At 38.2% G+C, this 26,028-nt stretch overlaps 2 protein-coding genes across 2 annotated transcripts; one reads left to right on the plus strand and one right to left on the minus strand.

Annotated features, from left to right (window-relative positions):
• The first annotated feature begins 1,495 nt into the window (after window positions 1–1,495).
• LOC119774085 lies at window positions 1,496–9,364 on the plus strand. Its single transcript, XM_038271400.1, has 6 exons — window positions 1,496–2,811; window positions 2,916–3,072; window positions 3,161–3,314; window positions 3,408–3,594; window positions 5,431–5,572; window positions 7,736–9,364. Exons 1-6 carry the CDS (start codon window positions 2,246–2,248, stop codon window positions 7,859–7,861), a joined length of 1,332 nt encoding a protein of 443 aa, XP_038127328.1. The 5' UTR covers window positions 1,496–2,245; the 3' UTR covers window positions 7,862–9,364.
• col9a3 (collagen, type IX, alpha 3) lies at window positions 8,387–25,954 on the minus strand. The gene is made up of 32 exons (XM_038271397.1): window positions 25,695–25,954; window positions 24,922–24,990; window positions 23,624–23,659; window positions 21,823–21,894; window positions 21,612–21,665; window positions 19,257–19,292; window positions 18,931–18,954; window positions 18,755–18,808; window positions 17,373–17,426; window positions 17,202–17,243; window positions 17,043–17,099; window positions 16,906–16,959; window positions 16,767–16,820; window positions 16,611–16,664; window positions 16,462–16,515; window positions 16,285–16,338; window positions 15,191–15,244; window positions 15,060–15,113; window positions 14,927–14,980; window positions 14,677–14,721; window positions 14,542–14,595; window positions 14,375–14,428; window positions 13,762–13,815; window positions 13,592–13,663; window positions 13,132–13,167; window positions 12,968–13,012; window positions 11,596–11,628; window positions 10,850–10,996; window positions 10,705–10,759; window positions 10,437–10,619; window positions 9,453–9,530; window positions 8,387–9,368 (listed from the first exon to the last, which is right to left on the minus strand). Exons 1-32 carry the CDS (start codon window positions 25,758–25,760, stop codon window positions 9,184–9,186), a joined length of 2,037 nt encoding a protein of 678 aa, XP_038127325.1. The 5' UTR covers window positions 25,761–25,954; the 3' UTR covers window positions 8,387–9,183.
• Window positions 25,955–26,028: the final 74 nt, after the last annotated feature.

A 26,028-nucleotide genomic window follows, 5' to 3' on the forward strand; every position in this document is an offset into this window, starting at 1 on the left:
ATATATATATATATATATATTTTTTTTTTTTTTTTTTTTTTTGAAAGATTTAACATGCCAAAGAATTAAATGCTCAAGTAAAAAGATTAAATAAAATAAATTTTATAATCATTTATTGTACATTCCACTTTTGAGCAGTCATTATTACTTCAGTCATCAACAGGGTACACCAGGGGTCTTTCCAGGCCACGGACCCCCAAACTGAAAGCGAGATGGAGCGGGGACCCCCTAATATATTGTATGAAATTGTGTTATATCAAACAGGTCCTATAGTCACTCTATTACAGATGGAGTCATGTAACAAAAGTAATTTCGCCAGGGGATTATTCAAGTATTTCTCATTCCTCATTGATGGGACAGGTGTTGTGAATGAAATGGTTCCCTAAGCTTAAAAGAGCTCCTGTGTATCGCTGAAGGTGTACATTGATGACTGAAAGACATCTTCTGCCTCCATATATCTGTTTAATGCAGTGTGTTGAATTCATCTTAATGTGTATTTAAAAACATTTCAGTTAGTGGAAAAAACTGCAGGAAAAAAAAAAAAAAAATATATATATATATATATATACTTGTCACTATCAAATATGTTGATTTGATAGGGACAAGTATGTTTCATGAATCATGTCACACACTACAACATTTTAGCTAAGGCTAATTCTCAATGCCAGTTCCCAGTTTTATATATATATATATATATATATATATATATAGTCTAATCAACCGAGACTTTCACGACCCCCTGCAGTACCTCCGTGGCCCCCTAGGGGTCGCGAACCTCCTGTTGAAGACCACCGGGTTACACCGTTGAAAAACGTCGAACAACCATCCGTTCAGAAGTTAACTTTCAGGTAAAAAGACATAGCTGAACGAGCCATTAAAATAACATTTTAGTTGTACCTTTTTTATATATTCCCCAGTAAATATATAAATGATTATAACATCTTTTATGTCGCATATTTGGTTCGCTGCTTTGTTTAAATATGCTAATATAGAGTTCACCAGCTAGCTGCTATTATAACTCATTTAAATGCTAAAGAAATCAAAATACTTATTTTGATATGAAATCAGTGAGTGAAAAAAAGATCTGATTAATATATTTATTCAAGCAATAAGTTAAAGATAGAAGTTTTCTACTATTTAGGCCTTCTGTATATGCTATTGTAAAACAATATATTAGTGCTTTGTTAATGCTGTATATCGCTACATTTGTATAAATCACTAAAACAGTGAAACTTTTACTGAATTGATTATCTATATGCTTAATTTATTGTTAATAACAATGAACTACATGTTAAAAATATTTTATAGCCTAACTTTTATGTTTGCCCACTTTATTTAATGTTATCCCAAACTCTAATGTGTTCTTGCAGGTTTTTATAAGACAAACACAAAATATCAACAAGTTGGAAGGAAAAGGGTGGTTTAAAAAGGTTTTCTACACAGAAATTCAAAAGGATTAGTGTGTATTTGTACGCAACTCTCTTCAATTCTTTGTAGAGCCCCATTTAGACCCTTTTTTCTTTATGATTAATATTATTCTAGTTTAAGTTGACTTTTTTTTGCCTGTTCTTTGCAAGATAACTTAGGTTAGAGAGATGAGGTTTCAGGGGTTTTGCCACATGTTGGCCAAAAGCCACATGTTTGAGAACATCTGTATGCGATTGACATTAATCTGTGTCACCTTGGAGATAGTCTACAACTGCCTGTAAGAGTTGCCCTGCGATAGATTATCCCACCTGAGCTGTGGGCCCCTGCGGTTCCTCCAGAGTTACTATGAGCCTTCTATGTGCTTCTAACTTGGACTCTTCTCGCCTGACCTCTGTTTAGGCTTTAGTGGTCAGACCATGCTACCTTTTCCAGGGATGGATGCGATATAGTACACTGATGTGTTCTTTGTTCTGTATGATGCTATTTACAGAGCAGCTAAGATTAGACTATATACAGGTTCTCTCCTCTGACTAATTTTGGGACTTCTGAAGGCAAGTTTTAAATTGGAAAACCAGAGTAAGGGACGTTTATTCCAAATTAACTTAAAAAAACTGCATCATTTCACTTCTACTTTACATCTAAGTACTATTTTGTTTATGTGTTGTGTGAAACATCAATGAAAAACCTCAAGAGTGATATGTTTTATGGAATTTGCTCTACATGTTTGTTTCAGTATTCTATGCAAAGATATGGCACCATATGTGTTGTTAAATAAATTGTATTTCTCTTAATGTAATTTCCATCTCCAGGGGGAGGTATGTCATCCATGCACCCAGTTTACGAAACTCCCAATGCCTCGTCCACATCAAGCGATCACACCCCTGACTTCCTTGGTTTGATTTGGAGCCCGGGTGCATGCGGTCGGAGTCAGACGACGGGCTTAGAGTTTGATCTGACAAGGATGTCAGATGTTGAATTCTCAAACCCTCAGAACTTCATCCAAGCACAATTGGAGCCCGGGCTCTCAGTCAGCCCTAATGCTAGTCCTCTCCCAGCTGCAGTGCCAGTTCAAAATGCAGAATGCTCTACAGGGCTTTCCCCTAACACGTTTAGTGAAGCTATTGACTTGTCAACTTCAACCTTAAACAATGACCACAGTCTAATGATATCAGGGGAGAAGACTCCCTTGCACTACGGCGAGGTTCCAAGCTTTGTGCTGGCCAGAATCAGAAGTGAAGAAAGCCCATTGAAGTCGACTGTTAAGGAAGAAGTGTTTTCCAAAAACCGATCCATTTCAGCGAGGGTGTGTCTGGAGAAGAGATTCAACAGTATGTGTGCTGACACCACAGTGCAGCAGGAGAGTCACCCTGCAGTTCTCAGCAAGTTAGTTGCACTAATATAATGTATTATTTTTATTATGCATAACATTGTTCTAATATTTTCTTTTGCACACTGTGTAACAACCTTTATTCTTATGCTCTCTTCAGTCTTTTGACTGTATTTCAGCAGACATCAGAAACTCAAGAGGCCTTCGCACATCCGCAAACACAAAAGTGGGTACAAGCTGAGCGAGCAAATCCTTTCAAGGTATCCAGCTCTCACATCGGAGGGGTTTTTGACCCGATAACCAATGTCTTCAGTCAGGTGGTATGGAAGATAATCTCATCATTTATTTTCATCCATTTTGGCATCTTGTTTAACCTGATATTTCAATTTTCTCTTTTTCCTGGAGGTTGTTGTAGAAATGGCTGAACCCAGCAACCCTCAGGGTTTGATGATGTCCCCAAGTTTGTCATTTAACCATCATCCAGTGACCTCTGTAACAAAACCGTTATATACTGACAGCTGCAGCCCTAAAGAAGAGAAAGAATGGGTGATCGCTGAAAGTAAACATCACTAACTTAATTATTAAGTCAACCCATTTGTCTGTTATGCTACACAGGATTTTTCTAAGTTTGTTTGATCGCTGGTTTACACAGAGGATGTGGCGCCGCTTGAGGTCAGCAGATGGCATTGCAACAGTGTTTACGCAGAGCCAAACAAAGCTACTAAAACTGCTTCAGCCCCAGGCAGAGTGTCCAGGAGGGACGGCCGCAGAAGAGCTCATTCTAGTATATCAGAGACCCAACGCAAGGAGAGACACAACCGCAGTGAGAGGGAGCGCAGGTGGGACATTTTAGCCTGTCTTTATGACAGCAACCCTCCGGTTGAAGGGTAAACTACTTTATCCGATGTCCAATAACAAATATATTTATTGTTTTGATATAAACTATGTTTTTTTTTTTTTACTGGGGGTGTTTATTCTTCGTATAATCGGCGTATTTTTTTAAGCTTTTCCTAATTTAGCTTTTAAAATTCCACAATTGCATGTAATCTTGTGTTTGTCTACCCGAGTATTTCCTTTTAAGCCTGCTTAAACATTTAATCCACATGTAAAAGGCCAGTTTTTAGCAGCTTTTTACCAAACCATTACTTATTCTCAAGTATTTTTGATAATGAAAATTCCTTTATTTAAATTGTTAAATTCTGGACATCACAGTATCTGAAAACAAAGGTACATGAAGGCATCACCACCCTGTAGCTCTCCATCCTTTCTACGTAAAACATCTGTTACTTTATGTTAGATCTAATAGACATACCTTCTCTATTATGCCAGAATTTAATCCCTATCCTTTAAATATTCAAATATTCCTTGCAGACAAGAACATTTTTTTTTTATTTAATTTAATTCTGCTAGTTCTAACATATCTTTTTATTAATTAAAACAGGCTCACTTTCCCATCCATTCCCAACCATATTGGTTTCAATAAATCCACATTTTCCTCTTAGTCCACCGCTGCAACCTTTACCATGACGATCATTAACCTCCCTGTCAGGTGGGCACCTTATTACTCAGACTCCAACTTATATGCTGGATATATTATCAGCAAGAAAAGCATTAATTTGTGATATTTAAATTGAAAACTGTTTATTTCTTCTTCACACTGGAGAGTTTCCAAAAAAGTAAAAAAAAAAACAATCCACTGGACTTTGTTTCCAAGTTTGGAGACGTTTCGCTTCCCATCCGGGAAACTTTTTCAATTCAAAATATTAGAAATAGTGTTGACTTCGAGGCTTTATAGAGCGAAAGCAAAGACTTCTTTTGGATTACAAAACATTCAAATTGAACCAGACGAACGGGTCCCTTAGGAATGGGCAGGTGCTTGGTTTCAATATCCGATACTGGTCTATTTCTCTGAAAGGGGGAATTGTTGAGGCGAGATGTTCTGGTCCCTCTATGGGGGTGGGAGTTGCGACCAAAGCATGTCACCTGATCAGCCAGGCCAACAACTGGAATGACTATGACCTGGATGACTTAGAATCTTCACAAGGTTAAAATTTCTTGTCATGTTTTTTTATTTATCATATAAACAGAAGAAAAAAAAGCAACATTGGCTAAAAGAATTGAGCCCCAAAATCTTGGCAGCCCATATCGGGGATCGTCCTGACTGGTGTCAGATTGTTGCCATCGGCCTTAAAAAAAAAAAAAAAAAACTGTATCGGTTGATCATTGATTGCAATGAATAGATGAGCTAAATTTATTGGACTTATCTTTATTTACATAAATATATGGCTTTAAGCAAACCAGGCTAAACTGCCACATGTTCCTGTCCATTTTTCCTTTCACTGCAGTGATGTTTCCAGTTTAAGACAAATGCTTTATGGAGATTTAAATTGTATTACTGCATAAGTTAAAACTAACAATAAACAATATTTAACCATAGTGATAAAAGGCTTATAAAAATTTAGTTTTTAATTATCTAATTGTCTTATTTGTTTTTCTAGAGTAAAACAGTTTTGCTAAATAGCAAAGAAATAACCACATTTTTTTTTCCAGATTTGAAGAATAATTAAAAGATGAAGTTTAGTATCTTGTGAGATATGGGACATGATTGATTAGTGTGTGAGACAGAACATAGTTGGATTTACTGGGGATACTGTGAAATGTCTGCTTCTATGTAGGAAACGGATCCGATTGTGCTGTGATGAGCTGAACACAATGGTGCCGTTCTGTTTGCCTGAAACTGATAAAGTCACCACTCTTCAGTGGACCGCTGCTTTCCTGAGATACATCAATAAAACATATGGAGACAACTTCAAGAAGGTAAGCATATGTATAATATAGACTTCTAAAGTAATTTATTGGGCCTTTTTTTTTTTTTTTACAGTATGTCATTATTTATGTTTTCAGGCGATCGCTTTTATTGTAAATAACAGCCATCTTCTTGGAGTTAAATATGATGTGTGCACAAGGAAGTTTTTTCTTGAGGTATTATTTTATTATTTTACAGCTACGGTGTTCAAACTCTGTCTAATAATATCAAACCACAATAGTAAGGTACATAGCGGGTACACAACAATTGATCCTCAGATTTATTCAGCAACTAAATGAAAATGAAGATATTCCCATCTCATTTGTTACCTTTCATCTCATGATAACAACACAACATTTTACAAATAGGGGCTGCATGGAGGTCCAGGTTGTACCACTGTTGCCTTGTAGAAAGAAGATCCTGGGTTTGAACCTTGACCTAGGGTCCCTTTGACATGGAGTTTGCATGTTGTCCTCGTGCATGTGTGGGTTCTCTCCTGGTACTCCGGCTTCCTCTCACAGTCCAAAAACCTTCTACTGACCACCTGTCCAGTGTGTACTCTGCATTTTACCCACAGACTACTAGAGATAGGCACCAGTCCCTCCATAGAGAAGTGGTAGAAGATGGATGGACATCTAAATATATTATTGACATTTTCTTCTACTTTTAATAAAAGTAATGAGGCTTTCCAGTTATGGAGTCTATCAGCTTCTTGATAATTGAAGATCAACCATTTGAGTAGCAGCTGCTACGGCCTAATGGACACTGTATGGAGGGGTCTGCTCTTTTTCTTTACATTTAAGTCTTCCAATAAAGAAGGTACCCAGCAGGGTTTAGGTCAGCTGAGTAAGAGGTTCATGCTATTAATCTTTTGTCTTTGAGGCTTTTATTGGCTGCTATTGAACTTTGTTGGATATAATATTTTTCTATTTGAAGTTGCAAACTTTTTCCTGCTCCACTGCTTGAGTAAAACCTCTTCTAGTAACTGGGTGTGAGTTGGGGAGTTGATTTAGAGCCAGTCTTTAATTAAAAGAGCTCTAACTAGTTGTTCTCTGATACCAGCCCAAACCAGTGTTCCACCTCCATCTTGCTGGCGTCTGTTACCTGTCGTTGATCCAGTTGCAGTCCCTTCCATCTGGTTCATCATGGGTCTCTCTTCTGTTAAATCCATAAAACTTAAAAAAAAAAATGATGTATTCAGATATATCTTGGCCCAGTCTTAATGTTTCACACCTGTCCTTATGAACAATCAATCACTTGAAAAGACTATCTTAACCCAAACATATAGAGCCATCGTTCTTTTTCTTAAAAATTGGTTCACATTTTAGAACACCCAAAATAATTTTTTTAAGCAAAGTATGAGGGAAACTTCAGGAATAGCAAAACAATTTGGGATGTGCTTATCTTGGCAATATGCGCCACCAGTGCAGAGCCCACTCTTTATTGGCAGCAGGTGACAGCAGCTGTTAGAATATTCCCTTTAAACAAACAGGGCAAGAAGAAACCACTGCTAAAACGGCGTCTAGATTTACAAGAATTGGCATCAGAAAACTTTATTTATTTTAGATGAATCCTTCCAGTAGTTTGTGATGCTTGCAGGATCATTTTGTCAAAAGAATCATAGATGTGATCCTGTCATGTGTTCTGTGTGCATTCAACGGTGAAGCATCCTGATACACTCCTGGTGTGATGCTGCCACTAGTGATGAAAGACTGCCACTCCGGGTCTCTGAACAAGACCCTTAATCCCACACTGCTCCTCGGGCGCCCCACGATGGCAGCCCACTGGTCCCCAAGGGGATGGGCTAAATGCAGAGGCAAATTTCTCCAGCGTGAGATCAATAAAGTTCAATTAAAAGATAGTTGGTATATATTGGAGTTTCAAAGAGCACCATGTGACAAGACCCAAGTTACAATGAAATATATTTAAATTGCAACATCATTCTGAACCAATAGGTTGGCTATAAAACAGAAATGATAAATCGAAGAAGAAAGCCTACACCTTATTTATGTTTCCCTATTAATTATATGCTTTTGAAAAAAAAAAAAAAAGCCTCCTTCAGAAATAATAAAAAAAAAACTTCTGGAAAACGTACACCATAAAACCTTTATGCTTAACTGCTAAACTTTTTCTGTAAAATATTCTATCTTAAATGAACTATTTCTCTTTTGCAGGAGTTTCAGAATGTCATCATTAATGAGAAAGAAATGCTTTTAAAGTTCAGCAACTCTTCAGGCCAACAGCCATCCAGCCCAAAGGCCAGCGAGACATGGAGGATTTCTCTAGCAGATGAGCAGTGATCTAATTCATCCATCTCTGTTCCACACTTAGTGCATCTTAAATTGAATTAGTAAACTGAAAGGTTGATGTTTAATGTGACGGAAAAGACCATTTTAATATTTAACTCTAAATGGATGCAAGATCTACTTTATGTTAACAGAGGACAGGTTTCCTGCAGTTGCACTATAAATCCACTAGATGTCACTGTAGTATCAGAATTACTAAAACCATTTGTTTCCCTAAATGGTAACCACATTTCACACAAGGTGGCGCTGTTTTTCTTTGGAAAATGAAAAATATCTGCTGAGAAAAAGGCTGTTTTCCCTCTCATTTAATGTAATTGTCATTTTAATACATATTTCAAATGTTCCATCACATATTTGTTTTAGCAGATGTTCAAGCTGAATGTGTTTAGGCTTTCTAGCCTCTATTTATTCTAGTCTGTTAATATATTTAATGAGTTGTGATAACTTGAAATATAAAATTATTAGATATATTTTGGTTTTTTAGATTGTATGTTTCTTGATATGTAGAAAAGAGTAATGTTTTACTGAAAAGTGGCTTTATTTGTTCTTACAACATGTCGCTGTAGCATCTTACTGTACATACAACAGTCACCCACAATAATAAATAGTATTTAATGTAATGTATATTTAATAGTTACAGCACCGGTGTTACACAGTGGATGTGGTCATTGCAGACTGAGAAAGAAAACCAAAGAAATTTAAAGGTTCCTAATTTTTTTATGAATTACACATATTATTTATGCATTCAAATGTTTTAAACTGTTTAAGATTATTTTAGCTTTAGTCAATTAACTTCTCTTTACAAGTAATATTAAAAAAAATTAAAGCAGTAAAAAAAGAAAAAGAAATGCACATAAGTCGTTTTTCATTATTCTACAAAATTTCGGGGCAGCTGGGACAGAGCATTTTCAGCCCCTGCACCTTTGTCCATATTTTACACGGCCAGTTTGTATGTTGAGGAAACACAGCAGAGGCGGTCACAGCTGCTGTGTGACACATTGATGATAACAGAAACAAATGGAGCATGCCTGTTGTGTTTGGGAAACATTGGAACAATACAGTTGTTCTCTTGTACTTTTCAATGCCTGATCCGCTTTACTTCAAGATGTTACCTGTTACTTTTTTTATCCTTTGGGGGGTTTTGGTGTTCCTGTCGCTCTTGGGAAGTTTCTCCATTCACACTTGTAGATGTCATTCCTCCTTTGAGATACACGTGTTAAAATAAAGAGGACTTGTAAACGTTCTGTGGTGTCATTCCTCTCATGTTAACACATCCCCTCCTAAAAGCGGCGTAGTCAGACTGCAGAAAGTCATCCTTAATTGTTTTTGGGGTTTGTGGATTTCTCCGCCGGTGACGCTCCCTGGCAGGCTGATGTATCACAGATCCCAGGAGGACCCTGATGCCCTGTCCGACCCGTCCTGCCAGGTTCGCCGGGCTCACCTGGATCTCCTGGAGATCCATCACGGCCATCTTTGGCAAACCCAGGTACTCCAGGAAGACCTGTTGATGTTGAGAAAGGATTTTCAAGATTAGATGAATTTGAGAAGCAGTTATCCATGAGAGGATTTAAAATGGCTGCCTTACCTTGGTATCCTTGATCTCCTGGAGGTCCATCAATAGCTTTACCAACTGGTCCTTTATCACCTGCCTCACCAACATCACCTGTCATTTAAAAAACAAACAAAAACATGTATTAGTCTTTGTGAGTTTGCTGTAAAGAACTCTACACAGCAAGCCATGTTTTCTGTACACAAACTTATATCACTTATTTCTAATATATAAAAACTCCCTGCATTGTCCTGTTGAAACACTAAGTCAATGTTCTGTAGACATGAGGTGCAATTGAATTATTTGGAAGTAGACCTCTCTTCAGCCAATTCAGTGCCATACTACAGCGCCAGTGGCAAAAAAAAAAAAACACTCAGTCTGATACAACCACCAAACTGTCACTCTCTGCTTGAAAATCAACACTTTTGTTCTCAATAAAGCTTTCTGTTTCTAGGAGGATAAAGTGAAACATACTTAAAATCCTTCTATGCATAGAAAGCAAAGGTTATTTTGCTGGTGTCAATTTCAAACCTTAAAACCACTGACTGTTAAACATGGTGGAGGCTGCATCATTTTAAAGGTCTGTTATGTTTTTTTTTAGCTTCATCTCAACTACTTTGACACAAGGTGCCAATAACTGATGAGTGACATCACTACGCCCATCCTGCCCCCACAGGTGTGCCCTCAAGGTGTGGCAGCACTTTGTTGATCAGTTCGTTAACATCAGGCATCCCCAAAGTCGGTCCTTGAGGGCCGCAGTCCTGCAGGGTTTAGAGGTTTCTTTGCTTTAGCACAGCTGATGCTGATGATTGCAGTTCAGCAAAAGCCTGTTAATCAACTATTAATGTAAATCAGATGTTCTGGAGCAGGGAAACCTCTAAAACCTGCAGGAAAACAACCCTCGAGGACCGACTTTGGGGATGCCTGGTTTATATCTTTCCCATCATTGGGTTGTCTTTAAATGTATCTCTAATAATGGTAATACTTGGATGAAACTGAAATCATTTTGCGGGTGTTTACCTCTGGGACCTGGATCTCCCAGTTCTCCTGGCAGGCCTCTGTATCCTGGTGGTCCACGGGTTCCTGGATGTCCGACAGAACCAGCAACCCCTGGCTTTCCTGGAAGACCCGCAGGGCCAGGGCGGCCCACCATTCCAGGTGCCAGGGGTCTCCGCAGGTTGGCAGCAAGCTGTGCAATCTGATCTGCATGATAGTGAACGCCACAAAGTGAGATTTTCTATGTCTAATGTCAATGTGTGGATTGCGAATGGAAACCCAGATCTCTCACCATCAATCATGGAACCACACAGCTCTCTGATGTGCTGCTCACTTGCAAATTTCCCCTAAAACACAGGAAGCCATGTATGAAACATAACCGCTGTCAGATAAAAGTAGACATCTATGATAAAAAGAAAATAAAAAATCTCACTCACAGGTACACCTGTCTTTCCTGCAATTCCAGGCGCGCCCTGCTCCCCTTGGAACCCCATCGGTCCTGGCTTTCCTGGTGGTCCCCTTGCCCCGATCTCTCCTTGTGGACCTGTCACACCTTTTGGCCCAAGTTCCCCTCTCTTTCCTGGCTGCAATTAGCAATAATTACCAGTTTAATTGCTCAGTATGCTTTGCAGAAACAAATAATCTTTTATGCTATCCCCGAAAAACCTCACTGATATTTAATCGCTTTCTAAACACCACAGAAAAAAAACAAACTGGGCCTGTTGAGACAATGCGGGGGTGGGTTCATATGGACTCCTTTTGCCTGATAATTACTCCAAAGAGCACAGCAAACAGTAAGTGAGACTAAGAGAGTGAGGCTCATCAGCGCTGTGTTACTAATTACACAAATTGTGCTGCAGCTTAGTGTGACTTGTCTTTCCCTCATGGCGATAGCAGCAAACAGGCCAATAAAGCTAAAGCTGTAGTGCCTATCTCTAAATAATCCTATTAATCCTGGAATGTGCACTTTCACATGTGCACAAAAACTGCTCAGGGTAAGACGCCATTTTGAATGTTTGGAGAAGGAACAGACGCATAGGGAGTTTGGAGCAAACTCGGACTGCTAATTACACCCACACAGCATCTGAGGCTTGTTTGGCAGACACAGGCTGTATTTGGACTGATGCTTTGAAGGGTGAGATTTTGTACATGTAGGACAGAGAAAATAGATCAAGTAGCTTACCTCTCCTTTTTGTCCAACTGGCCCAAACGGACCCTGGAAATAAAGACATTCTTTAGCCATCCAAGCGTTTGGCCTCAGGGTCAGGCTAACAGTATATTAGGTAGTCATCACATAGTATTTCATTAATGCAATTCACAGAAAGAATCAATATAGATATACATCATTACACATACTGCTGTTGGATAATTAGAACCAAATATTAGGTTTCTCACTAGAATATTACTTCAGCAACAGTAAATTAGCTATAAAATCAGAAATATCATTCCAGTTAAAATGTACAAATACTTGGTTTTTGCCTCCATTTGTATTGATTACTGCACTGAATAGTGGCTAGTTAGCCTGCTTCACTGCTGATGATTTAATGTTATAAGAGTCTTTGCTCATCTGCATAGTTGTGTCTGTCAATCTTCTACAGATTCCTCCAAAGGGTTAAGGTCAGGGGAGTTTCTGAGCATCAACCACAAAACTATCACTGAACAGGTATTGGTTCCTCTGATTGTGTGTGAGCATGTAGTAAGTCCTGCTCGATAAAGGAAATCTGTGGCTCTATTAAAGTCAGATGAGGGAAGCAGAAGGTACTCTGGGTGGAAAAGGGACTTTGGACTTCATGAAACATGGTGGACCAGCATCAGTAGCTGACATGGCTCCAAAAATGATCACTGAATAGGAAAATGTTACAACCTGACTCATATTAGTACATTTTTCCACCTAAGAAATATCTGATGTCTCTGGTCCAGGAGATGCATACAGCAGTGCAGTGCATGTCTATGATGCTATGTTTCCTATTGAAGCACTGACTCATGCCACAGAAATAATAAAGAGTTATTTATTTTCTAGAAAATTCAGCAAGATACCATTTTTGTATTTTCTTAATGAGGATAAAAAATAAACTACCTCTAAAGAGTCAATCCCCCATCCATTTTGAGGGTCAGCCAACCCAATCTGTCCAGTCTAAATGATGGCCAAGGATTTATATAGGCGGCATATTTGTCAGTGTACAGCTAATCCTGTGAGCATTACCACAGCACAGAGGTCTGAAGATACCAGAACTTTCTCGTTTTGTTCCTTTTGTCTTGGAGCAGCTCCCTTGAGTTCTTTGAGCTTTACCTATTAATGTCCCATCTTCCCTCTTTCCTTTCTTTGAAGTTACATTTAGTTTACAAAATGCCTATTTAGTTCATCAGACCAGTGTGCAATTCCTCAAATACATTTTAATAAAATGTAAAGAGACTTGTTTAATTTTTGAAAACCAAAGTGATCGGATGCGTTACTGAAAGAGTTGAGTAGTATTGCTCCTGCAGAGTTTTGCTGTAATATGCAACAGATTCATCCTGAACTGGAGTCAATTGAAGGATTAGGACAAAATACTTACAGGTTCTCCGTTCTCTCCTGGTAAACCATCACTTCCTGCCACGCCCTAGAGAACGTGACAAAATTAGAATTTGTTGGATAAATGTCTAAAATTGTTTGCTCTAAAAGAACATCTTAATTAATGCTGAATAGCTGGAGATAACCTCTGAAAGGTAAATGTCTTACCATGTCTCCCTTTTCTCCAGAAGCTCCAACTGGACCCTAAAGATGTAGTGAAACGGAGGGAGTCAATATAAAGAGACATGCAGAGGACTTGTTGCTCTGAGGGTGGGAGGGGGGGGGGCTGGTTTAGGGGAACCTGGAGTGACATAAAGGACGGCTTTGTTCTGTCGTCAGGTTCTGAACAGGAGGCCACCTTGTCTCTCTGTGTGTTTTCTTCTGACTGCAGCCTGAATTTGAACTGAGGATGGATGTCCTGGTTATGATCTCAAACATCTATGCAGGGTCAGTATCGGCATTGTTTCCATCTTTTTAACATTTCCTCAAAGGAACAGCAAACCGTTTGATTGTTAACCAAACAGAACCTCTAGGGATGTCGCGCTGAGCTTGTTTAAACTTCTTTTTTTCTCCTTCTGAAGTGTAGAAATCTAAGGCTCAGGTTGACACTTTTCTTGTAGGAACTCACTCTGTCTCCAAACTCTCCACGGAGTCCTGTTGGCCCTGGAAGTCCTGGGTCGCCCAAGGCTCCTTTGACTCCCTGCAGCAGATTTACAACATACAATTTAAGAAACCTAAATCTAAAAATATGGATGCTAAAAAAAAACCCACTTTACTATTAGATTTCATCCCACTGACCTGGAAGCCTTTTACTCCCTGAGGCCCCGAACCGCCTGCTGGTCCAATACCTCCCTGTTAGAATGAGACATAAGCAGTGACTCTACTAGACTATTAATGAGGCTATTTTGATTCAGAGAACAGGAAATAAATAAACTAATGACATCATTCTTCAATATTTGTTATGCAGCACAGCATGTTATAATAATAATACCGTAATTCTTTTCTGTTTTATTTGGGTTCCTCTAGAATCTGATTTGAGACAAACTAAGCCTTCTGCGCTGGGACTACATTTATTTCTCTATTATTAATTAACTCATGTAAGCCTCTGAAGGGTTACTTGTATTGCTTTTGCGTCATTTAAATAGCTAGAGAAGCCGACTGTTTATTACTATGCTATCTCAGATTAATTTAGCAGTGCACTGCTGTTTATTAATGTCTTCTGGTATTGAGGCTCTTTATTACTTCCATTATTTTTAGTTACCAAGCAATCAGACATGCAAACCAATCTCACAATTGTCCTGTGACTTGACAAAGGGACGGCTTAATTCACCCTTTTGTAAATGTGCTTCAAGGTTCAGTAATTATGACTAGTAAGCAGTTTTCTCAGTTAACATCGAGAGTATTAACTTACTGCCACTCCTCTGGGACCTGCTCTCCCCCTGTTTCCTGGCACGCCGAGTTCACCCTGAAGAGAACAGGTTGTAGACAAGCCAGAAGATCTTAGATTGTGCAACTAGATGTTATGTGACTATGCAGAGTGGTTGATGTCCCTCCAAAACAATCCCATCAGATACATACAGGAATACCTGGCTCTCCAGAAGGTCCTTGCTCCCCAGCCTTCCCTGCATCACCCTGGTATAGAAAGAAGTGCGGATAAACAGCTGATATTGGGGCCTCTTTATTTATGGACTGTTTTCATGTCAAAATACTCACAACTTGTCCTTTCGATCCCTTTTCTCCAGCTTTTCCAGGTAAACCCTAAAAAAAAGGAGACAATGTCTTAAACTTTTTCATTTTTTACTCACCAGCATTGATAAGCACACTGGTCCACAGAAATACACAAAAAGACGTAATGCAACATATTTGGAGTGTATCCAGAGGTAGTAAGGTTTAGAAAAACACGCTCTCCGGGGGATTCTGAAGACATCACAGAATTAGACTAAAAGATTTGTTAGGTACTTACAGGGAGTCCATTTGGTCCTTTCTCTCCAGCTACTCCATGGCGTCCAGGATCACCCTGTGGGCAGAAAGAAAATCCCCCTGACCCTCTGAAGTCTCAGCAACGGTTTATCCCAGAAGGAAGAAGTCGAGCTCACCTTCTCACCATCCAACCCTGGTGTTCCATCTTTCCCATCTCTTCCAGGCATACCCTGTCAGAGTTATCAGATATAACTCTCATTGTCCTGAATGTACATTACACATTCATATTCTTTGAATATCAACTTACAGGCTCCCCTTTGGGTCCTGCCCCGCCTGTTGCTCCTTTGGGACCAATTTTACCCTGGTCAAAGATAAAATTATTAACAAGGAGAACTGCATCTTCTACACAACTTTTCTGGATAAATGTTAATCTGTTGTAAAAGCCGAAGTAAAGCAGAAGCTGTTGTTGAAGAGCTTAAAAATGAATTCTAAATATTTGTGGAGAACAATTTGGTTGAAAATGAGCAGAACATGCATATTGATAGGAAAATCTGAAGTATTGGACAGATTTAAATCTGAGGAGAAGAGCTTTGGATACTTTATCACAAAACTTCAGAATAAATGTATTACTTTAGTCTAAAACTGAAATAATGTGTCCAATAAAAGCCTTTCAAGCTTGGTAATATTGGATAACAGGAACGGCAAAATGTCATTAGAAACATTTCAGCAGAATTATTATTAGTAGAAATTACCCAGTGATAGAAGTGCATAATGCCAATGTGAACTAGCTCTCATGAGATAAGAAAAATTTATTTAAGAAATGTAATTAAGAAAATGTATCTGTATATGAAATCTTTAAATAAGTCTATGGACAAGTGGAAGAGATTCCCCTACCTATGAGCCTGGAGGCTCCTATTCCCTAAGTCAGTGGTTTTATAATCGCAATTTGTGAAGGAGGACACAATTTCCTATATTTTTATGGATTCATTCATAGCTATAGTTGTGTTAAATGCGATAAAGGTGTTGCATGTAGAATATGCTTGCAAAAATCCTGGAAAGCAAGAGGATGGCTAAGAAGAGAATAAATTCAGTGTCATTAGGCAAGAAAACCTTGAAAAAAATGAACCAATGTAAAGACATTAAAAGGCTGAAGTATTTTGGGATATTCTAGTGTCCTGTAACATGTTTGAAATATTAAATTAGTTTTTAGCTGAACTTGATAGTGAATTATACCCAAGAATACTTTAAAAGTGTGAAAGTTATAAACAACCAAAATAAAGACCTGAAGTTTTGATGTGTGGACGGTTTAAGCAGCACAGATAAAATAAATTATCTCAATATGTTCAATGTTTTAAAGCAATGTCTCATATTCATGAAAATAAAAACAAATTTTTGACTCACAATCTCTCCTTTAGGTCCTTTAAATCCCTGCGGTCCTTTTTCTCCGACATCACCCTGCAGACATCAGATGAAACACACCCAGCTATTCATTGATGGGACCAGCCGTCCATTCTCACTGTGGACTAACAAAAAACACGATAACAGTAAAAAACAGGAAACAAACAAGGAGTGACTCACTGGCTTTCCAATGATTCCAGGTTGGCCAGGCTTGCCTCTGAAACCTGGGAAGCCCTGCAGACAAACAGATGATACTTAAGTCAGATAGAGCTTCCAGACCTGATTGGTTTTCTACAGGGGCTGACAATGAAAGACAGGATTGTGCTTACTCTGTCCCCTGCAGGTCCCATTGGACCTTGTAGACCTCTCAGACCACGCGGGCCCTGAAAGACATCATGAGATCGCCGTGTAAACACAGAAAACATGCTTTGTAGATTAGGTAGCTGATCAAATTTGCTGTTCTTTCAAAAAAATTAACATTTTACCTGCAGACCAACAGTTCCTGGAATACCCGGTTGTCCTGGTGGACCAGGGTCCCCCTAGAGAAAACATAGGACCCTTAAAGCAACCATTAGATGCGTCTCATTTATAACAGCTGATGTATAAGTCGCAAGCTCAGTTCACCTTCTCCCCATTTTTTCCAGGCTCTCCTTTGTCTCCTTTGTGTCCAGTGTGTCCCTGTGAGGTCAAACATGAATAGTTACATGAGAACATGCAGAGCAGCGCTTAAAAAATAGCTAAAAAAATAGAATCGTGTTTACCTTAAATCCTGGCATCCCGGGTGGACCAGGGGGACCAGGAGGGCAAATAGCAGGACACTGCAGAGGACAGAGGCATGATGCTGAGGACTCCACTTTCACTGAGCTTTCAAAACAAATGTTCATTTACAGCTTCTCTGGTGTGCAGTACAGACATCTTACCAGAAGGTCACCAGTAAGATCTTGCAGGGTACCAGGAAGCCCCTGATGGAAGAAACAAGAAATGCATAAATCACATCTAGTTCATTTCTCAAAGTGTTGTATTATTTGGTTCCCAGTATGCTGCTAATTAAAAGCAGCAGTAGATATAATGTCATTGACATTTCGCCCTACCGGGGGTCCATCAGGTCCAGTTGGTCCTTGAAGTCCTGGAAGACCCTCTGGACCCTAACATATTATAAAGGAACTGGTATTAGGAACATTTTTTAGCAGTTTTAATTAAATAAATAAATACATTTGCTGGATCTATTTCTTTCAGTCAACCAGATGTAATCCTTCACTTTAGTTCAATGCTTAAGGCCCACGTCTACTTGAAGTCTTTTATATAGTTGTAAAGTTAGTAGTTTGATCCGAAAAGTTAGATTTACAGTCTATGAAAAATAATGCAAAATGTTTTGCTATTCTTGATGCATGTTTAGGTTTTTTCTCCTTCTAGAAGGTAAATCTCTAACCAAGTCACCAGTCTTTTGCAGGTTTTCTGCTAAGGTTACTTTGTTTTTAGCTACATCCATTCATCAACCTAGACAGCTTCTCTGTCTCTGTTAGAGAACAGAATCTCCAAAGCATGACGTTGCCAACACCGTGTCACGCAGGGGATGGTTTGTCCAGCATCATAAACCCAAGGATCTGATTTTGGTCTCCTCTGGCCAGATCACCTCCTTCCACCTGTTTGCTGCATCAGTCATGTTTTTATGAATTGATTTGATTATTTTATGCTTTTACAATCAGAAATTATTCACTGTATGAATCTAATGATCAATACTTGTCAATGGTGTCAATGCTTTTCATCTTCACTGATTAATGCTCTTCTTGTTCAGTCTGTCTGTTGTCCATCTCTTGGTTGCGTTGGAGTTTTGCCAGAGTATTTTTATTTCACCATGATGGACTGAACATGCATGATGCATTCAGAGCTTGGAATGATGTGTTAAAACCTCATTGTGGCTCAAACTTCTCCAAAACTTCTACCAGTGACTTGTCTGGTGTGTTTCTTGGTCTTCATTAAGCTTTAAGCTACATATTGACTAAATGTTCTCTAATGATGCCTTCATGGAACAGATGGATTCAAACGAAGACTCTATGAAGCATAAGTGGATTCTCTTTAGGTATTTGGTAAATTCTAATGTTAATTTTTTATTTATTTTTTTTGTCATTTAGGTCCTTCATATTAATATATGTTAGGCTTTCTTTCCTCCTGGTCTCTGTTTATAAAAAAATAAGTAAACCATATTGCCATTTCCATTCTCTTCAAAATCAGGCATTACCTGGTGTTGGTCTACAGAAATATCTGATTAAAATATACTGAAAATTGGGAATGCAATTTTAAGGGACTATAACACTCACATTTTCCACAATTATACACTGAATCTAGTCCCTGTTTTTTTTTTTTTTTTTATTATAGAAAATCCATTTATAGGCTTTAAGAATCCCTAATTATCAGTCATGAACTCCTGACATATGCTTGTATATCCTTAATTATTTATATGAGACAGACTCACTGGTGGTCCCTGGGGTCCTACTCCGCCCGGCAACCCATTGGTTCCAGGTAATCCCTACAAACAAAAGCCGTGATGTATGAATTTACTGAAGGCATCAGAGTGCAACAAAGTGAGACAGACACAAGCTCCCAGGGTGCAAATTAGAAAAAAGTTTTAAATGAAAGAAGTTTACTCACTGGGGCGCCGGGTCTCCCCCTGCCCTACGGAAGACACAGGAAGGCAAATTAGGTCCCACCAAGAACCAAGATTTTACTAATAAAAACAACATCCAGCAGATGGTTTCACCCTGCGAATGTCAGCAGTTCTGTTTGCTATAAATTACATGTCAATTTCAGAGTCTGAAGGGGAAAACGTATCATTTGTTTCCCCATCATCTAGTGGCCTGTTTGTTTGAAGCTGATTTTACAGCGTGAGAACACCCTGTAGTTCAGTAGAGCAGGCACACATATAGTTATAACTATTTGCCAGGTTTGGTGTATGTGTATAGTGTGTGATTGCTTACAGGAGGTCCAGGTGGACCGGGAGGGCCCGCGTCACCCTGTTGGCAGCAACAGAGAATCAAAATCAGTGAACTGAGAGAGTTGCAGATGATTATTAAAAACAGTAAGTGCTCCCCTTAGAAAATGGAGTCATTGCCTGTACAGTACTAGACTATTAATGGGAAGAATCAAGGATTTCAGGTTGTGGCTTGAAGGATAATGAACAATAACTTCATCCAGAGCTCTGTTTTGTTGAATCGCTTTAAAGTCTGGATTGCTTCTCATGTGTATTTGACCCATTACAATATATTCTATTTCTTCTCATACTTGCATCTTTCAGATCATCTTTCAGACTAAAATAACCTAAGTTAATACAGAAAGATGTTTTCTTTTTTAAAGGAAAAGAAAGCTAACTTGTAATTGTTCCATAAACCTAATAATTGTTGGTTTTACTCTAACAATAGTTCCATCACTATTGAAGGTTTAGTTGGTTGTTCGATCGCAGTCTTGCAGCATCTGAAGAGGCTTCTCCAAACATTTAGTGTTTGAACCAATCAGAGGTGGACATTGGAAACAGTCTGGCTGCTTATCCCGCATGAATTTACACCTAAAGTCAAAAACTGATTTCATTGTTTTACTTAAAGGTTTTCCAGGTTTAGAAGCAGCACAGCAGCAAATTTGGCCTCATGTTTGACTGTAGTCATGATGTTTTTTTTGCTGTGTTAATTTTACACACGGTAGGATGCACAACTTCCAAGGGTTCCATATCTGACCAACTGGTCCACAGAATATTTCCCTGAAGGTCTTGTGGATCATCTAAATGTGAAACGGCTCTTTGTTTTTCTTTTTGTCGGCAGTGGTTTGATCTTAAAACAATCCCATCGACGTCTTTATCTTTTTCTCATCATTCAATCCTGAACATTGATGTTAACTGAGGCAAGGCAGGCATGCAGTGCTTTACATGTTGTTCTTGGGTCTTTTGTTACCATCTGGATGAGCTTTTGATGGATAGCTTTTTTTTCTAATGACCTTTTTAAACCAATGGATGTTAATGATGTTGTTTCTTATCTGTTCTTAAATGTATTTAATGTTTCATGTTGACAGGCAGGTTCTTTTTAAGTGATTTCATTATTCTATATAAATAATGAACAAAGCTTTCTAGAAAATGTGTTAAATGACAGCTGACTGATCATTTAGGATTGGTTTAGATACCTTAGCAAGGATTGTTATTTCCAGGTAATAAATTAAATCCTAACTTAAATCGTGTTTTTTGTATTTTCTCTTTGTCTAATTAAAATGTCTCAAAGAGTGCTATAAAAACAAACAAACAAAAAAACAGAAATATGTTAGAAAGTAAATAGCTATTAGTAGCAGTGTATGCACAGAAATACAGTCTATAAAGTGTGTAAGAAGTGTCTTAAAGGTTTGAGTTAAAACCATTCAGCTGGCTGGTGTAAGAAAATAGATAAAGTATCCTAGATTAGCACATGGTTGTATTACCTACTGCTATAACAACACAACCCATGTTAATGGGAATAAATATCACAAAACTGATTATAGCCACTTTAACACAGTAAAACTAAGGAATAATGAAGGTGCAAATAGAAGAGCTTTACTTCCTCAGAATGACTCATAAAATGATGCAAACTTCAGTTCTTTCTATGCTTAATTTACTGGTTTTTGATCACTTTCGCTTTCCTTCTATAATTAGGTTTAAGTGCTGAAGGTCTTTTTGTGCTTCATTTAAAACAAAATCTTAAAACTAACATCCACCATTATTAACCGGCTTAAATCTGTGTCACATCTAAATGTTGTTTCACCCTTAATAACTCAGCAGAGCTGCCACAGGTTACTTATCTATGTAATTAGGAAGGGGCTTTAAATCTGGCTTCCTCATTAAGGAGGCTAATTAACTGGTTAGACATTTCATATGATTGTCTGTCATTTCATAAATGTGATGTATTATGAAAACTATATGTCTTGTTTAATCTCAGGGTGTGGTCTAAACGATTTAGATTTTATGTGCTATTTTATTGTGTAAAGAGTCCATATTTCGAACAGTTATTTCCCTACCGATGGGAAATGGGGCACATTCCAGGCCAGATTAGGGAGAAGGAGAAAATATACCCTCATCCTGATCCCTCATTAAAATATTCCTAACCAAGAAGTTGAGCCAATTAGACAAATTCATGGTGACAGAGAATATGAACTGTGTGCCTATGAGAGCCTCTAGGTTTAAAAGAACCAGAACAAGCTGCGGGATGTTGATGGATCCTGATGGGAGGTTTGGGATTTTAAAATCTTTAAAATCTTGGACATGCATCTGTCACATCAAGACAGGTTCAGAAGAACAAAAAAACAAAACAAAAACAACTTACTGTTTCCCCTGGGGGTCCGTCTTTGCCGGCAGGACCATCCGGGCCAGTCAAACCCTGGGGATGCATAGCAGCAGCATTACTTCTTCATCTACTGTTTCTTTGAATGATCTGAATAACAAATCTTTTATAACTTTTCTAATCAAGATTCAAATGTCTTAAAACACATTCTAAAAAGATCAAATAGCGTGAGATCTGTGGATTTGAACATTACATCAGCTCCTGGAAGTCCTGGTAGACCGGGTTTTCCTGGTGCTCCTGGTATTCCTGCTTTCCCTTTAGGGCCCTGCAAAGCATCCAGATTTCATAAAGCTTTACCCAGTTTAACAAGAGATTTAATAACAGGTTATATATACATATAAATTGTATATATATATATATATATATATGTATATATATATATATATATATATATATATATATATATATATATATATATATATATATATATATATATATATATATATATATATATATATATATGTATATAAATTATAAATGAGCATGACGGACTCAATCAATTTTTCCTTTGTCGATATCAGGTATGTGATATAACAAGTAACTGTACTAATTGCACTACAAACGCGGCTGATATTTTTCATAATCCCTTTGAATAAAATACAACTTGAAGTTCTACTGCATTTTGCACCATATTTATTTATTTGCAATGAACTAAACCTTTCCATATCAATACCTTTTGCAGCATGACTTTAAACTGGTTTTTCTTTTCCCCATATTGTACACTGTTTACATTCTTGACCACTGTTGCACTTTATAAATGGTAACTTTCATTCACATTTGAAAAGCTGTATGCATCGTAATTTTGTTTTATGTACACTCTGTATACAAAATGACAATAAAGTTGGTCTAGGTCTAAGTATAACATGAGCATTTTTAGCAGATGGAGGGTAATAAAAGCATCCAACCATATTTCTAACATATTGCTATTTACTGGTGCAATGGTTGAAATATTTAACGATCACAACCAGGTGGGGAGTTTTTTTTTTATTCCCAAAGGTTATCAGTTAACCAGCAGTGGTTAGAAATTAGTTTCATTTAGAAAAATATCTTTTCTCTTCACGTGAGGAATAATAAATTCAAGTGTTACCAATAGCTTAAGAACAATTTAAGCTACTCTACCAAACCTTCAAACATGATTTAAATAATGATGCAACAGAAACAGTTCATGTTGTCTATTTGACTGTGAGCCGGTTGAAGATACATTAAACAATACATAGAAATGTATTGGAAGCCTTATGTTGTGGAAAACTGTCATTTGGTGATTCTTGAAGTTTTTCTTCTGTGATGAGGTCATTTATTTGTATTGATTTTTTTGTATTATCATTTTGTAGGATATAGATAATTAGAAAATCAGATTTTCTGATCAGTTAGTATTTCACTTTATTACCAAATACTTGTACTCTTCACTGTATTTTGGATAAATACTTTTTACTTCTTTTGTAGTGAAAATATATGAAGTAATGATACTTTCAGTTGTGTACAGATGTTGTCTATCCCCTCTGGGTTGTGGTTCATTGTTAATGTGACAAGTCACATTTCTAATAATTAGAAATTCACTCCCTGTAATAATAATGCTATAATTTTCAATCCCCAATGCGATCATCGATATTTACCCTAAATAACAACTTTTCCCTGAAATGATGCACCATTTCTTTATTGCAGTATAGCTGCATTAATGTGAAAGGAAGAAAAAAAGTTATTCAAAAGTTTAAAAAAAAGTTTTTCTTTTCACTTGTTCAAAGGGAAATGAAAACTTTAAACCTTTTGTGTTCCTCTCCATGTTGGGTAGCCGCATTCACCGTCTAATTTTAATATCCTTTATGAACATTTTCATTCAGTACAGCCTGCATTGCTTGTTCTATTGTGTGAGTTGGGCTTAAGATTTAATAAAAAAAAATCTACTTGCTGATGGTTTTAAATTTACTCTCTAGATGTACAGCACTTTGGTGTGAATGCGCTTTATAAATACTTGTCAGAATGGTTCAAATACTTACAGCTTTCCCTGGAAGCCCAGGAGGTCCAGGTTTCCCCTATCAACAGGATAAAAACATGTTAGATTTTAACCTATTCAGTGATAAGCAACATGACTTTCTCTACGATGTAAAGATTTCCTGGCTTTGACTATAGTCAAAAGGAGCAGTTTCTGCAACTTTTTCTTCCATGGCCCAAGCAAGGAATGCATGAACTGCTTCTCTGTTGACAGTGTTGAACCCTTCTGCAGTGACTAGCGGAGAACAAACCTCTCTAAGCTGGGGCGATGCAGACTGGTCACATGTTTAATGCCTCAGTGTGGTTTGAAGAAGGTGCAGGGAGGAGGTGCGAGCTGAAACTCTAGATGGTCTCACAGGGTTGGGGAATGCATGAATGGGTCCTCTGTGTGCCCAAACTTTACTGGAGGTATTAAAATATCCAGAGCAAAAATCTGAAGAAATGTTCTGGTATATAAATAAGTGGGGCATTTAGAAAGCAAATGATTAATCAGCACTAACCCTAATGAATAGTTTCTAATTTAAAAGAGAAGCTAAATCTTACTATAGAGATTTCCATATTTCCCAACTAAATTCCAGCATCTAATAATAGAGATCATTGGGATGATACCTTTAGTGTCTTCTCCTTTCATTGACATGACCCACTAAAGGAGATTTGCTGTTTTTAAGCAGGAATAATAAACGTGGTATTTTGAGTCACACCCATAAACTCTGCCTGCATTAATCCAACAGGTAACAATTAATGAATGTAGGTGGAGCTGCAGGAGGAGTCACAGTGATGACATTTTTCGATTGAACGACCTTCTGCTCCATTTATGTACGCGCACAAAAAGAAAAGTGACTGGAATCCAAAATAAAAAAATACACCAAGAGAATGTGTCCTTCTAAAGGTGTTGGAAGGGCGACTAATAAAGAGGTGATCTACTGCTACACTTCAAATCCATCAGCCATTCCTACATTTATGCTTTTATCAGACAACTTATCAAATAATTAATTAATATTAACGGAAGCCTGTCCACTTATAGGAGTGATTGGTCGTACGGCCAATTGGGAAGTAGAGCCTAAATGTGAGGGAGGCAGTTTCTCCCCTTGATTCTGACTCCCACCTTTCCTGGCATCAGAAATATGAAAAACCTTTGGAGCTTCTCTCAGGCAGAAGTTTCTTCAGAGCAGCTTTTTTCTAAAATATTGAAGGAAGTTTTAAGCTAATTAATCTGATTACTGCTATTGGTTGAAAGTTGAACATGGAAGAGTACAGCTTCCAGGCAAATGTTAAGTGTGCCCTTGGTGTCTGGTAAACTCACATCAGTGCCATCCCTTCCTGGTTGCCCTGGGGGTCCTTGTGGCCCAGGGGGTCCTCTGGGGCCAGGCCGCTGCAGAATAAAAAAAAGCTTTAAAACCAGAGTTTTGTGTCTGAAATGCTTTAATAACCACCAAGCAGAATGTCTAATAACATTGCCTGATAGAAAAAACCCTATCAGATTCCAATTCATAGCAAATATAAGCTGAAGGCACTAATTAAGTCAGGTTCATTTCATGTAACGGAGTATACAATCAAATCAGTCTAATATGAAGAGCAACACATGATGGAAAGCAAACAGAGCATGCTTTAAGCCCCATTTGTGCACAATATGACTTGGATTATTATTGTATTCCTTCTTTTTTTATTTTTACTCATTTCAATGAATGGATCTCTGTAAGGACTTTGCAGAAGCACTCTAACTTAAACAGTGCTGAATGAACAGAGGCCGCATTGTGCTCACTGATTTTCAGTCTGCACATTCCACAGGTTAGGAGAAAAAATAAAACTCCGACTGCATCAGCTACAGACCCACCTGTGCAAATTTTATCTGAATTATTAACTGAGGTGGTTTATAGTTCTACACGACAACAGAGAAAGTAAAAATATGAATATAAGGCCTCATCAGGATTACAGAAAAAACCCACAAACATATAAGATGGATGCATGCAGGACTGCCCATGTTTTATGATGGCCCATCAGACATGCATCCAGCAGACACTAAGACACAATGAAGATATCTTCAGGATAGGAAAAATGCTGTTTGACGAGCCTTACCTGGGCTGAAGATGAGGACAGAAGCTGGCACAGAAAGATCACCCAAAGAGCAGAAAGCACCGTCATAGCTCCCCGATCGCCCTCACAGACCTGAGTTGAACAGGAATAAAGGTCAAATCCCCTGCTCCACGTCTACTCTCGTCCCTGTCCCCCCCAGCGTTCGTATGGAGCCTTCCTTCTCCTGACGGCTCGCAGCCCCTGAATGGCTTTCTCTTTGCTCCCAGAAAAACCTGAGCCTCCAGCTGAAGGGGCTGAACTCAGACAAGCTGAACTCAGGGGTGAGGGGTGTGAGGGAAGCAGGGGGTGGGGGGACCCTGCTTGGACTCGGAAGAAA

Source organism: Cyprinodon tularosa, unplaced genomic scaffold (assembly GCF_016077235.1).
Source record: "Cyprinodon tularosa strain WSP-4 unplaced genomic scaffold, ASM1607723v1 ctg8, whole genome shotgun sequence".
NCBI lineage: Eukaryota > Metazoa > Chordata > Actinopteri > Cyprinodontiformes > Cyprinodontidae > Cyprinodon > Cyprinodon tularosa.